This window comes from Salvia miltiorrhiza, unplaced genomic scaffold, assembly GCF_028751815.1.
Source record: "Salvia miltiorrhiza cultivar Shanhuang (shh) unplaced genomic scaffold, IMPLAD_Smil_shh original_scaffold_354_1, whole genome shotgun sequence".
Taxonomy (NCBI): domain Eukaryota; kingdom Viridiplantae; phylum Streptophyta; class Magnoliopsida; order Lamiales; family Lamiaceae; genus Salvia; species Salvia miltiorrhiza.
Genome location: NW_026651532.1, coordinates 19,893 through 34,277, shown reverse-complemented (window position 1 = coordinate 34,277; position 14,385 = coordinate 19,893). Strand labels below are relative to the sequence as shown.

Here is a 14,385-nt window from a genome sequence, read left to right as displayed (position 1 = left end):
GGGGATTTAATTAGTGTTTTTGTTTCCCTCTTTAGTTCATAATAAAAACTCTATCCCTTTTAGGCACATATGTTTCAATTAAATTTAAGCATGTTTTGGTTAATTAATTAAAGTCATATAAATTAAGGAATTGGTGAAAATTGGTATCGAAGTAATTCATAAACAAATCATATAGGATAGTAATTAGGGTTAATTGCAAAACAAATCACAACATATGTATAATCTCCATTTTAAATTTTGAACATCACTTTAAAAATTTACTTGTAGTTTGGTAAATTAAGGATTAAGTATTATTATTGGGAACTCAAGGTTCTTAAGTAATTTTTTAGCGCATAATTAAACCATCTATTCGGCAAATCAATATATCTTCTATCTTTCTTAATTTTGGAATTGCTTTGAAGTATTGCTTTGTTAACATTGGGTTTATACTCGACGGCTTCGGGACAGCTAGTTAATTTTGAGAAATCAGCTGTTTCTTTCAGCCCTTGCACTTCTAAGCGTGATAGTAAGATGGTGGTGGATATGTTGGGCATATGCGAGACTTCGGGACACGCTCTTTATCTTGGGCTGCCGACCTTTATTGTGCGCCAAAAGAGAGTCCAGTTCGATTTTCTTAGAGAAAGAGTTTACAGGAAAATCAGCTCTTAGAAAAATAAGCTGTTTTTAGCCGGTGGTAAGGAGATTCTCATTAAGTCAGTTATTCAAGCCATTCCTACCTATACGATGAGTTGCTTCAAGGTTCCTATGGCCATTTGTGCGGATATTGAACGAGCTTGCTCGAATTTTTGGTGGGGGGAATCGGAGTCCGAAAAGCGTTTGCATTGGTCGACGTGGGATAAGCTTTGTTGGCCTAAATCTAAAGGTGGAATGGGCTTCCGGAAATTGGCTTTGTTTAACCAAGCTCTTTTGGCAAAGCAGGTATGGAGGTTGCTTAAGTTCCCCAATTCGTTGGCGGCAAGGGTGTTGAGAGGAAGATATTTTAAGCAAGGTGACTTGCTTGCTGCTAACTCTTCATGTAACTCTTCGTATGCTTGGAGATCGCTGCTGTGGGGTCGTGACTTGCTCAAGCAAGGTTTGAGGAGGCGAGTTGGAAATGGCAGGTCGACCAAAGCCTTTCTCGATCCGTGGATCCCTGTTCACGGCAATGGCATGGCGTCGTGTCTTCTGGAGAATTCTAATGACACTCTTGTCGAGGAATTCATGGTGAATGGTGTTTGGGACTTGACAAAACTCGCTGACTCTTTTCTACCGTTTGAGGTGCAAGCTATTGAAAAGATTCCTTTGTCGCGGTTGGAGCTAGATGACGACTGGTACTGGATTTTTGATGAGAAATGACAGTTTTCAGTTAAATCTGGTTATCTTGCTGCCACTGGATATTACTCTCCGAATCCAGCTACCACTTCTAACGATCTTAAAAAATGGTGGAGTTCAGTTTGGCTCGCTAACATTCCTCCGAAAGCTCGGATTTTCCAATGGCGTGCTACTCAAAATCTTATTGCTACAGATTTGAATTTAGTGCGTCATCATCTACCAATCAGCGGGGTTTGTTCGTGGTGCAAGCGTGATTGGGGATCTACAGTTCACTATTTGTTGTTCTGTGATTGTGTTATTTTGGCGTGGAAGAGTTCGGTCTGGTGGATACTTTTAAAGAGTTGCAGAAACCTTTCTCTGGAAGAAATATGCAGATTGATTTTTGAGAAAAAGAGTTTGGCGAGTTTTGAAATCTTTTGCATGTGTCTTTGGAGTGTGTGGCGGTGGATGTGTGATAAGAAGCATGGTAAAGCCTCCTCTTCTTGTCTCGAGAGTCTTGCTGGTGTGGAGCATTACTTGATAGCTTATCAAAATGCTAAAGTTGAAGTTCTTGACTATCAAAGACTGCTGCCAAAGGAAGGAGATGGTCGTTGGATACCTCCCCGCCGTGGTGTCCTTCGCCTTGATGTCGACTTCTCTCTCCACGAGGTGAGTGGTGCAGCTGGTATTGATTTTATTATCCGTGACTGGAAGGGGGCTGTGCTCTCTGCTGCGGCGCATCGTGTTAGGCGGACAGAGACGATTTTTATGGGTGAGCCGCATGCGATGTTGGTGGGTATTGGCTTTTGTTTAGAAAATGATCTTGGCCCGATTGTGGTATACTCGGACTCGATGCTAGCGGTGCATGTGGTCCATGATGATTACAAGGGCTCAGATTCTTTGTGTGATGATTTGTTTGACGCATTTGTGCTTGCTAAGGAAAGGATTGTTTTTTATTTTAGGCATGTTCGTCGCGAGGCGAATAGGGCCGCCCATTGTTTAGCGAATTTCGTTGTTTGGTCTGATGGTGTAATGATCTGGAAGCAAGATTTCCCGTCTTAGCTTACAGATATTGTTCATCGGGATTTGAAATAAATTATTTTTCGTGGTTTTCAAACAAAAAAACATCAGTATTTCTTGCTCTGATGGGATGTGTGTGTGTGCGTTTTAAATACTAAGGGGATGTTTATGTTTTACAATTAGCTTTGATATATAAAAACAAGGGTTAAGTATCAGATAAGCCCCTAACGTGGAAACCCTTATTACAATGCAGACCCTATGGCAAGGGGGTATCAAATAAACCCCTATCGTAATTAATTTTGAACAAATAAACCCTTTGACCTAACGTCCACTTAACAGACGTTTACTTATTAGTTTTTTTTTATTTTTCTTTTTTTGGTGGGTCCCACTTGTAACTACCCGAAATCCCCCTTTTTATTTGGGGAATATGTTTGCGTTCGAAGAACCCTAGCCGGCGATGATTTGTTGCAAATTCCGGATCATCTTTCGGGTTTTTCTGAAATTAGAATAGGGTTTCTTCGTGTTGTTGGACTTCATTTTTAGCCATGAGTCTGAATTTCGTCTCCGGTGGTTATGGATCAAGCACATCGCGCGGTGGACGTCAGTTTGAAGAGAATCAAAATCCCAGGCGTTGTACGTGCGAAATTGACGGTAGAAGGTTGAGGGCTGTGATAATGACATCGTGGACTGACGAAAACCCCGGTAGGAGGTTTTATGGATGTCGAAATTGGAAGGTATGTTTGTGATTTTGCATCAAGCTTGTATTTTTTGAACTTTCTTGCTTTAAATATCTGCAATTTCGTGTTTTAGACGAAGAACTGTGGTTTTTTTTATTGGCTTGATGAACCAATTAGCGAAAGAGGCAAGGAAGTTATCAATGAGTTGAAGCTCATGAAGATTAAGGAGAGCTCAAGCTCGGCACCCACTGATATGGAGCCGGAAATTGTCAAGCTTTGGGATTTTGTTCAAGCTTTGAAATCAGATTCAAACGAAATTAAGAAGAAAGTTAGACTAGTTACTGCAATGTTGCTTGCTTCTTGGGTGCTATTTGCATATTTTGCACTAGTTTAACATGTCTTTGTAAAGTTCTATGAACTCTATTGTAGATCATGTATCCCTTTGTTTTGGAGATGAAATTGAAGCACATTTTGGATTATATGTTGTAAACAAATGATCCATCATTCAAACATAAAATGAAAGCTGAATAACTTTGACGAAGAAAGGCAAGATGAAGCAAACCATATCATTCCATCATTCAAAAATTGCAATAAAACCATCACTACTACAAAAGTTTACATACATAACAGTGAATAGATAACGGTTTTTTTCAAAAACCGTTATGTATGAGCGCACTTTTAGGAATAGATAACGGTTTTGCGAAAATCCGTTATCTATGTACTGTTATCTAAATGCATAGATAACGGTTTGAACAAATGCGTTATGTTTTTGCGTTATCTATTAGTTGCATACATAACGGTATTACAAAACCGTTGTGCCACCGTTATCTATGACCATCTTTTATAACAGTAATTTACAACGGTTTTTGAACCGTTATGTATAAGAGTCATTTACAACGGTTTTTGAACCGTTATGTATGAGCGTCTTTAAAAACTGTTATGTATAATTTTTTTTATTAATTTTTTTAAAATAATATTATATTATCTTATATTATATTAAAAAATAACAAATAAATTATTTATCCTAAAATTTGAATTTATTCCTAGATATAGACTTTGAAAAATAAAAAATTCATAACATTTTTTTTATTAAAAATCTAAATTAGAAATCTAAATACCAAAAATTGAATATTAAAAGTGAAAAAAAGAAAAAGACAAATCCTTATTTCTCTTCAAAATTTCCCCCAATCTCTTCAAAAATTTTCTCCAATCCCGCGCTGAATCCAATCCTGTCTCTCGACTCCCTCTCTCCCCTCTCAACTCCGCCGCCGGCGCCGCTGCCCTGCACCGGCCCGTCGCCGCCCACCCTCGCTGCTGCCCCGCGCCCTAGTTCTTCTCTATTCGATTGGTTGAGCCCTAGTTCTTCTCTGTTCGAAACAACCCAGCCGTCGCCATCTCAGGAAGACCGGCGAGCTACGCGACCTAGAGCCCGCCCATCGTTGCTGGTGGTCCGAGGATCGGCGAGCCGATGGTGTTCTACGGCCGGTTCTCTTCTCAACTCCACATAATCGAGGCAGGAAAGGGGGAAAGCCCTAATTCTCTAATCACCTCTCTTTCTCCTCCAACTCCCGGCGAGCAGTGGCGGAAACGATGCCACCGGTCCACCTTTCTCTTTCCATAGAGAGCTCGTTTATGGTAATTTCTTATTTTGTTCAAAGATTGATTGGATTACAGGCTGTTTTCTTTGGTGTACATATGTGTTGCAGATGGCATCTTCATGCTATTTTCTCTATGCACTAAGGCGCTTAAAGCTTATATCGTTTAGTGGTTTATAGGCTGGATTGGGGTTGGATTTGGGTTCTGGTTATTTTGCTGAGGGATGAATTGGGGGTTTTCGAGCTATGAGCTCAGGGAAGGATAGTGTAACGCCCTGAGCCCACGGGGGTGGGGTTTCGTATATTGTGAATTTGTTGCTTTGGAATTTTATCCAGAAAGAAGAATGTATATTGTGGTTCCTTAAAGATAGAAAGCAATTCCAAGTTGGCTGTTACTTTCTCTGTTATGTATGAATGTTTTGAGCCTATCATAGATGAGCGAAGTGGAACCAATATGATTTATAATGTTGTCTACAGCTGCGGGTAAGCTTTCCTGCTCACTGCTGCTTCTATGCTATCTTCTACTCACTTAGGTCTTTACTTGTCAATATATGTTTCAATAGATGGTAATTTGATATACATTTGAATATTTGATGGATATCCACTTCATGAGCTTGCTTCAGTTTCTGCATAAACTATATAAATCTTCACCTTTTAGCAATTAAAACAAAAGGAGCTTACTATTGAAAAAGAAAAAGACACACAAAGAAGGGGCTAAACAAAATTTCATTGCTTTATGATATATTGTTTCACCGAAGGGTCAGAGTTTTAGCTGAGTTAAGCATGAAAGTGTTACCTACAAGAGTATACATTGAAGTCCATAGTTTTAGAGAACAATTTTAGCGTCTTGCCTGTGCTGTAAAGAGTTTGTCTATTGGCATCTATGAGGACATGTTGAACTTTCTTTTGTATATATGCTAAGTATCCAGTCTTTTGCTGTTCCAGTTAATTATGAAAGCTGGCTCTGCACTATTTTAATTTGATTTTAGATAAAACTGGATATTTTATTCATCAATCTGATAGGCATTTAGTCAGGGATTTGATTTGTTTTTTGTCAGGGATTTAGATGTCGATTTGCTAATGTGTGTTGAGTGTGGATGACTGTGGTAAGAGATTCGAACTTTGTTGTCCGAATTTTTACAATTTGTGCTTGTTTGATTTTTAGGTGTGTGGAGATCTGAGATCATTACAAGAGACTGAAGCCGCCTTTATTCTTTCACCGTTTTCTAGGGAAAGGATCATTCTGTGTAAATTGGGAAAAATGTGGAAGGACGTAGGAACTCCAGCCGATTCTTACTATCAAGTGCGACCTGACTGCACAGATGTACCCGAAAGCAAGTTTAGAATCAAGGTTTGCTGTTTGCTTCCTTTTTCTTTGTCTTTTGGTTTCAATCCAATCTGCAAATTCACATCTTCGCTTGAACATGCATATCCATGAATGAGAGTCCAAGCACACCATAAGATTGAGGGCTGTAGCAATATTCCTTGAACTAACCAATTTTATGTGGATATCTATTGATTGAACTGAAAACTTTTCTTAGTATGTGGCTTGGAAGGGATGGAAATCATGATGCTTGTATTAATGTTCTGATTTTCTGTGCTTTGATCTTGTCCGTCTATAAGGAGCAACAAGTGGCATTGGAGAAGAAACTGCTCGAGTCCTGGCATTACGTGGTGTTCGTGTAATTATGGCAGTGCGTAATCTGGAGAGCTCTAGAAAGATCAAAGAAACAATAATCAATGAATTCTCTGATGCTAAAATTGATGTTATGGAACTCGATCTTTCCTCTTTTGCATCTGTTAGGAATTTTGCATCGGAATACAACTCTTCGAGGCTTCCCTTACACCTCCTCATGTGAGTTTCCTATAATCTATGATCTTAAGTTGAAGCACATATACCTATGGTCTCGAACACTCACTATGTCTTTTTTTTGTTTCATCATAATTTAAGACTTTTTAGGGCATTTTTCTTAGATGAAGATTGTTGTGTCCTGTATACTGACATCTTTTCTTATTTAAAAGTAACAATGCAGGGGTTATGGCTACACCCTTCATGCTTTCACATGACAATATAGAATTGCAATTTGCAACGAACCATCTAGGTATGCTTTCATGTACTTCTTTCCCCTCAAATTTCAAATGTAGCTTTTGGCACTGTTCTGTTTTATATGATCTTTTGAATTCTTTTAAGATTGATAATTCACTATGCACAGTGCTTTGTGCCATACCAAAAGCGAAAAGATTTGGTTTCTTATAACTAAATTGTAATTAATAACTATGACTTAATTCTTTTTGGACTGAGAAAACTGACAAATGACATCTTAAATCTATATATTACACTAAAAGTTCATTTTGCTTTTGTCAGATTAACATTTACTTCAAAAATATCTGAATGTGCATAGCATAGGGTTTATGTTTTTAGTTGACGTTTACTTGTTTTTAGTTGCAACTTGTTTGTTTAACTCTTAAACTATATAGCTTTTTTTTTTTTCAAATTGTGTTCAAACAAAGATGTCAATTATTCTGTTAACTTTTTGTGAAATTGGGAGATTTTGAATGCTGAAAAGATACCATTCGAAACACAAGCTAGTAATTTAGGGCCTACAAATGCATGTTGTGTTCTCTTTTTTTCCCCTGTGTTCTATGCTTTCTTTGTCTGGATTGTTAACTTGATACAGCTGTTATGGTTATATGAAAAGAATAAAGCTGTTAGCGACATAGTCGCTGATCTTTTGCTTTTAAATGTGAGTTCTTCGCAGATATGCTTGGTTTTAATCTGAGGCATTTAAATTTGATTTGTATGACTTGATTTGGTTGTGATTTTCTACTATATTTTACATTTCCTTTTTACTCCTAATATGCAAGGATAATGTTTCTCCTTTTAGCTGTTTGGGATTTTGTAGTTCCCATGAGGAAAATGTTAATTTACCAGGAGAGAATGTTTCTAGCCCTATGTTTTGTTTGCTTTCTGTTATGTCTTAGTTTTTGTCACTTTAATAATTCTGAAGGTAGCGGTCATTCTTCATTTTTCACTAAATCTCTATTGCAGATTACTTTCATGAGGAAGAAGGATTTCAGGAAAGAGCAACTAGTTCTTGAGGACTTAGTGCTAGAATACATAGTTTGATAGATTTTTGTTATAGTTATAAGATAGTTGGTACTTTCAATTTTGAATCGAATATGCAATGATGATGTATACTTGATACTTGGTTCATTTGGATGGTAATGTATGAATATTTTGGATGATATATAAAATTGTTATTGTTGATTTTATCATTTTGTCGTTTTATAAAAATTGCAAAATTAAAAAATATACTACAATTATAAAAAGTGCAAAAAAACTGTTATAAAAGGTGAAAAAAACCGTTATGTATTCTAATCAAAGATAACGGTTAAAATCGTTATAAAAACTGTAAAAATCGTTATAAAAAATGCAAAAAACCGTTATAAAAAGTGCAAAAAACCGTTATGTATTCTATCAAAGATAACGGTTAAAACCGTTATAAAAAGTGCAAAAAACTGTTAACTATGATAAAAAAAAAAATTAATACATAACGGAAAAATCTTAATACATAACGGTGAAAAACCGTTATGTATTCTATCAAAGATAACGGTTAAAACCGTTATAAAAAGTGCAAAAAACTGTTAACTATGATAAAAAAAATAAAAAAAAAATAAAAAAAAATAAAAAAAAAATTAATAGATAACGGAAAAATCTTAATACATAACGGTGAAAAACCGTTATGTATAACCTTTATAGATAACGGATGCGTACTGTTATGTATGACGCATCGTACCGTTATCTATGCTACTATACATAACGGTTTTGAAACCGTTGTGTATGACGTATAGAATAGATAACACCACTATACACAACGGTTTTTTTGCTCATAGATAACGGATAAAATCCGTTATCTATGAGCGTTTTTCTAGTAGTGCATACATATTGATGTCTCTAAAACTTCCATCATTCAACACCATCCAAATATCCATCATTCAAAACCATACATCACCAATCACAGTCTAAAATACCATCATTCAAAACCATAGTTATAAACAAAAGAAAAGCATCAAAACTAAGTTCGGCCTGTTGTAAACTGAGGAAGAAATATCATGCTTCAACTAGTAGTTGTAGAATCCACAGTTGAAGCAATATTTTTCCCTCTTGGGGATCTTCTTAGGACCACTTCTTCTTCTTTTCCTCGTGGAGCCTTAAATGGCTTTGAGGCCACCTTCTTCTTCTTTGATGGATCAGCAACTGTCTGATGTTGTTTTCTCTTGCCCTTCCTCAATTCACTTTCATTTGGTATTGCAAACCGTGTGTTTGGCTCAGGCTCCATGGACCTACCCTCATTTATGACTAATGAAGCAGACATCCCGGGCTGTTTTATGGCATAGAACAACATAGTCTTAGTGCAAATTTAGATCTAAGCTAATGAAGAATAAAGACTGAAATCTCACATTTAGAACACTCCTTCCAGTTTCAGGATTGATATACAAGCCCATGCCTTGAGAACTCCTCTTTGTCTTCACCGTGGTAGGCAAAGTTGAAGTTGAAGCTTGAGTGTCTTGTGCCACCTGAGTAGTATGTAAGTTATTCATTAAGTAATAAAACCAATAATCATTAGTATATATTGGGAAACATATGAATACCTCACTTGGCCTTTGAGGGCACTGGCCTTTTTTATGACTTGAGCTCTTACAGATGCTACAACGTTGTAGCTGACCAACCCTTGACAATTTGGTTCCCTTCCTAGGCTCGTTTGGAGCACTCACCCTCAGCTTCTTGGGCCTGCCAATCTTTTTTTCCACTGGAGGAGGTTCTACTCCATCACAATCTTTAACATTCCAGAATTTCATGCCTGGAACCGGCTGGATGGAGTGTTTATAGCTTTTCATATAGGTTGACTTATGGTACCAGCTGCAAATGACACTTAAAGGATCCAATGAAGAGTAAAATAATGTAGCTAGTGCATGGCAACATGGAACCCCTGTCAATTGCCACATCCTACATGTACAAGTTCTGTTATCCAATGACACGGTGTGTTTGTCCTCAAACTCCCCAATTTCATACCCATCTTCCCCATTCCAAATCACATTGCATGTCAATGCTTCGGATTTAGCTGCCTCAAACAATTTCATGCATGCAGGAGACCAATCACACTTCCACTGATGCACACTTTTTCTTCTATCCCTTATTTTAGTCATCACAATCACCCTAATGTCCTCTAACATACTGATAATTGGCTTGTGCCTAGCTTCTACAATGCTTGAATTGAAAGACTCGGAAATGTTGTTATCTACCATGTGAATGCAGCATCTATCACTCTGATATGCCCTACACCAGTTCTGGGGTGGATAATGGAGGAGATCCACTGCAGCCTGCTTCTTTATAGAGCTAAGCTTGGCCATGTTCAGCTTGTACTCTTCTTGGAATGAAGACCAAGCTGCCAACCAGAACCTCTTCTTCAATTCCTCACATCTCCACTTCTTACTCCAGTTTCCATAGATGTGTCTTGCACACCATCTATGCTCAGCATCTGGTATTTGGTCCTTTACTGCCTCCATCAAGCCCTGTTAGAAGTGTGAAATATTCAGTTGTCATAACTTATGGTTTTCAATAAAAAACTAAGAGATAAATACTAACCTTCTGCATATCAGACATAATAGTCACCTTTGATCCATCACCAAGCTGTAATTCACTCTTCAACCAATCTAAAAACCAATTCCAGTTGTGTTTGTTCTCCTTATTCACCACTGCCCATGCAATGGGGCAGATTCCATCATTGGCATTCTTCCCAACAGCTGTGAGAAGCACCCCAAATGTAACCCCCTTTAAATGACAACCATCTAACGAGATCAATGGCCTACATCCCCCAAGCCAGTTCTTCCTACATGCATCAAGCATGACAAAAATCTGTTTGAAAACTCTTTTGCCATTTTCTAGTTCATCTCTAGACAGTTGCATCTCAAGCTTTGAACCTGGGTTAGTCTCATTTACCTTCTCAATATAACCACAAAGTATATTAAACTCTTGCATGTAGCTGCCTTTCAACTTTGTCAGAATTATTCTCTTAGCTCTCTTGCACTTCATCAAGCTAACATGAATTTTTAAATGTTCTTTCACCTGCCCCTGCATATCCTTTTATGAGAACTTAGGATTTCTATACAATGCCTCCTTAAAATAGTTGGCAATGTATGATTGAGAGCAACTAGACACCTTCCTCTGCCTAGTACAAGTATGTTGGGCTACCAATGTTTTGATAACTAGCCCTTCTGCCTCCCCATCCTTTGAAGCCAGCAAAACAAATGGACAATGACATTCACTACTGCAAATAACTCTAATTCTCTTTGGTTCATTTTTGATAAACTTAAGATTGTACCCAAATTTGACAGCATAGGTATTGATAGCATCTCTACAATCCTTTGCTCCTGCAAAGGTCATACCAAGTTCAAACTTACCCTGCTCCCCAACTTCTGATGCATCACAAACATCTTCATCATTAACCAAACCATCATCACTATCAGACTGCTCATCACTATATATGCTGGAGTCAGTCTCTGAGTCAATACCAAAACCTAGGTCATCTCTTTGGTCATCATCTCCATCCTCACTTCCCAATTCATTAACTCCTATAGCATTATCTTGTTGTTCATCATCTCTATCCTCTATCCCAATGACAGTCTCAGTCTCTACCCCACTGTCTAATGCCACTCCCTCCTCACTTCCCAATTCATTAACTCCTATAGCTTGCCCCTGCTGTTCATCATCTCTATCCTCTACCCCAATGACAGTCTCAGTCTCTAGCCCACTGTCTAATGGCACTCCCTCCCCAGCATTAGTCTCTACTGTCCCCACCCCATCCACACTCTTTCTCAATGCAGTAACCTCATCATCATTGGCAATCCTCAAACCATGCACATCCTCTAAATCACCACTACCATCTTCTTCCTCAAACATACGTAAAGGTATAATTTGGGGCATGGGATCTGTTTCATGGTCAGCAAACAATAAGACCTCTGCTTGTCCAACTATGTCAAAGTAGTCAAAAACTTTCTTACAGTGCTGTGAGTCGCTAAGGAGAACTAAGCCCTTCTCGACAGTGTAATCATCATCTAAGACATAGACTTTCTTAGGCTTACTACCATAGCAATTAGCAAATTCATCAAATAAGCGCTCATAAGTCATTTTCTCATATGATTCTTCAATTTCTACAGAATTGTAGCCATCGTACATTAGTTTCCCGGAATCATCATTTTTCACCCATAAACCCATGAAATTAAAAACGAATGTCAACATGCTGCATCACAGACAACAAGAAAACAAAAAAAATTCACAATCAATAATATGTATATAACATACTTCAAGAAAAATCGATATAAGAAACTTGTTGTGAAAACCCTTGCTTGCATGACTTATTGCTACTGTCGACATTCCAAACTTCAGAAAAACGATCATGCAAACTTACCTTACTGTCGATTTGATCAATCCCACCGGAGAAGATTAGCTTCGTCTCTCAATGGCGTCTGCAACTTCAATGGCGTCAGTTCAGTTTTGTTGGAATGGCGTCTGTGATGTTGGCAAGGGGAAGAAACGATTCATATGCCAAGGTTGTTACCAACACCCGCCTAAAAATTACAAGTGGGACCCTGTCACACCCCAATTCTTGAAGGAATAAATATAATCGAGGTGCAACTAATTCATAGAAATAAACAAGGAACAACCTTGTTAAAACCCGAATAATAAGATAACGAGTCGGGCTAAGCCCCTTTGGATCACAAGTTTTGTTTCATGCTTCTGACAACCAACATTCATTGGCATAAATTTAGTAGTGAAGAGTCTAAGCTCGGTCAGGTATATCATTTGAAATTTAACATGAAGATCTTAAGTTGGGAAAACAAAAGACTGATATGAGTAATTGCTACAGCGGAAGTCTAACATAGAAATTTATCTCTAGCCTCAGCTCCGTTCCGTCAGCACCAGCCAGCCAACCTGAAAACATTTGAAAGTATTTTTGGGCTAAGTACTAATGTACTTAGTGGGCATGCATTTTCATAAACATTTCATAATCATAAGAGCAGTTTATCCAATCATACTTGACATGACTTAGAAGGTTTTAAATTGAAATAACTTCTAAGCATGTTAAAACATTTTCTTTCATTTGTGCGCACATGTCACACTCCCTTTCCGTTACTCGCTGTGATCCCGGACCTTTTAGCCACCGACGGATCCATTACTCCTGCTTTACTTGGACTGAGGGCGTAACCCAGCCAAGTTCCCATTTGGGACCCAATGCTCCGGAACACATCCCGTCGAGCACCCTTATAACGCCTCATACATGATTAGTGCCCGATGGAGATCAACCCACCAGGTCAGCTAATAGGTGTACACAATTCTCAAATAACGTGTTAGGTCAAGAGAGAACCTCGATCGATTCATTGTTGCGAGCCTTAAACGGAGCAGAGTGCACAAAATATTTTATTGGATAAACAGTTTGCATTTTATTGAATAACCAATTTGCATATCATTGAAACATTTAGAGCTTAATAACTCAATCATACTTTATACATTTGAAAAGTAAGCCCACCTGGTTAGGCAAAGCCTGAAGATCATAATCACATATAAACCTGTCTTGGGAAAGCAGCGCTAATCCCCCTGGTCACAAAGCCTACAAAAAATTCTATTCTTAATAGGTCTCGTGAAGCTAATCTTACTTCTTAGTGAGTGCACTAAACATTCTATGATTCATCACGCCGGGTTTTCAAATTTAATGAATAAATACTTGAAAACTAAATTTCTTGAGTTAAGGACACCAACAATGTCCTTACTCGATTTTCTTAAATAATTGGAATTATAAATAAAACCAATTAAATCATAAATACTTTTATTGCAAATAAAAATGCAATTTCATGTCATGCTTAGCATATAATAAGTGATTACTTTAAAATATGCACATAATAATAATATAATATTATTATGCAAATAATTCTTTTAAAATAATAATTAATCAAACTCAATCATGAAGTCCAATTAATAACATAAGTATAGTCCATTTTATTAAGAACTGCACAGCCCAAAACTCCTTCAAAATCAGCCCAACTGTTTTAATTAAATGGAAATCGGTCCACTCTCTTTAAGGCCCAAAAGAAAGCCCAGCCTAAATAAGTAAAACTGGCCCAACAGCCCAACTTCGGCCCAAAACTTAAGCCCAACCCTCAAGCCCTATTCTCAAGCCCAACACCCAACCCTTCTTTTCTCCCCCCTATCAGCCGCACACCCCTCCATCCCTATCAATCACGCCTTCTCTCGACTGCTCTTCCTTCTCTCTCTCTCAACACCCGACTACTCCTCTCGACTGATCCATCATGCCCGGCGACTGCAGCAGCAAAGCTGCCGCCGACCGCGACTCCGACTCCCATCGAAGCAGCCGCCGACCTCTCTCTCTCTCTCAGAATTTCGCCGCCGCTGAAGCTTGCCGGAGCAACAGCGACAGCCGCTGACGACGCTCGGATCTCCCTCCTCAGGTCGACGGCACCAAGGCCGCCGGCCATCACCCCTCTTCTCACTCAAACCCACACAAGCAGACGCACCTTGCGCCGCTCACGGCCCCGGCGAGGAGCGGTGCCTTGAAATACGGCAGCCAAAGCCCCAATCCACGACCACGGCCCTCGAGTTTCAGTTTCTACTCCAGCGGACGACGACGGCAAAGCCGCCGCGACGCCTCTCACCTTGACAACGGCGAAAAGTATCGCCGCCGCCTCCCTTCTGGAACTCCGGCGAACGACAGCTATAAGCCGCGCTG

The 14,385-nt window shown here is 38.7% G+C and overlaps 1 protein-coding gene across 1 annotated transcript; it reads left to right on the top strand.

The window, feature by feature from the left end:
- Window positions 1-2,855: 2,855 nt before the first annotated feature.
- Window positions 2,856-3,476, top strand: LOC131004196 (uncharacterized). The gene is made up of 3 exons (XM_057930817.1): window positions 2,856-3,044; window positions 3,121-3,351; window positions 3,417-3,476. Exons 1-3 carry the CDS (start codon window positions 2,856-2,858, stop codon window positions 3,474-3,476), a joined length of 480 nt encoding a protein of 159 aa, XP_057786800.1.
- The last annotated feature ends 10,909 nt before the right edge of the window (window positions 3,477-14,385 follow it).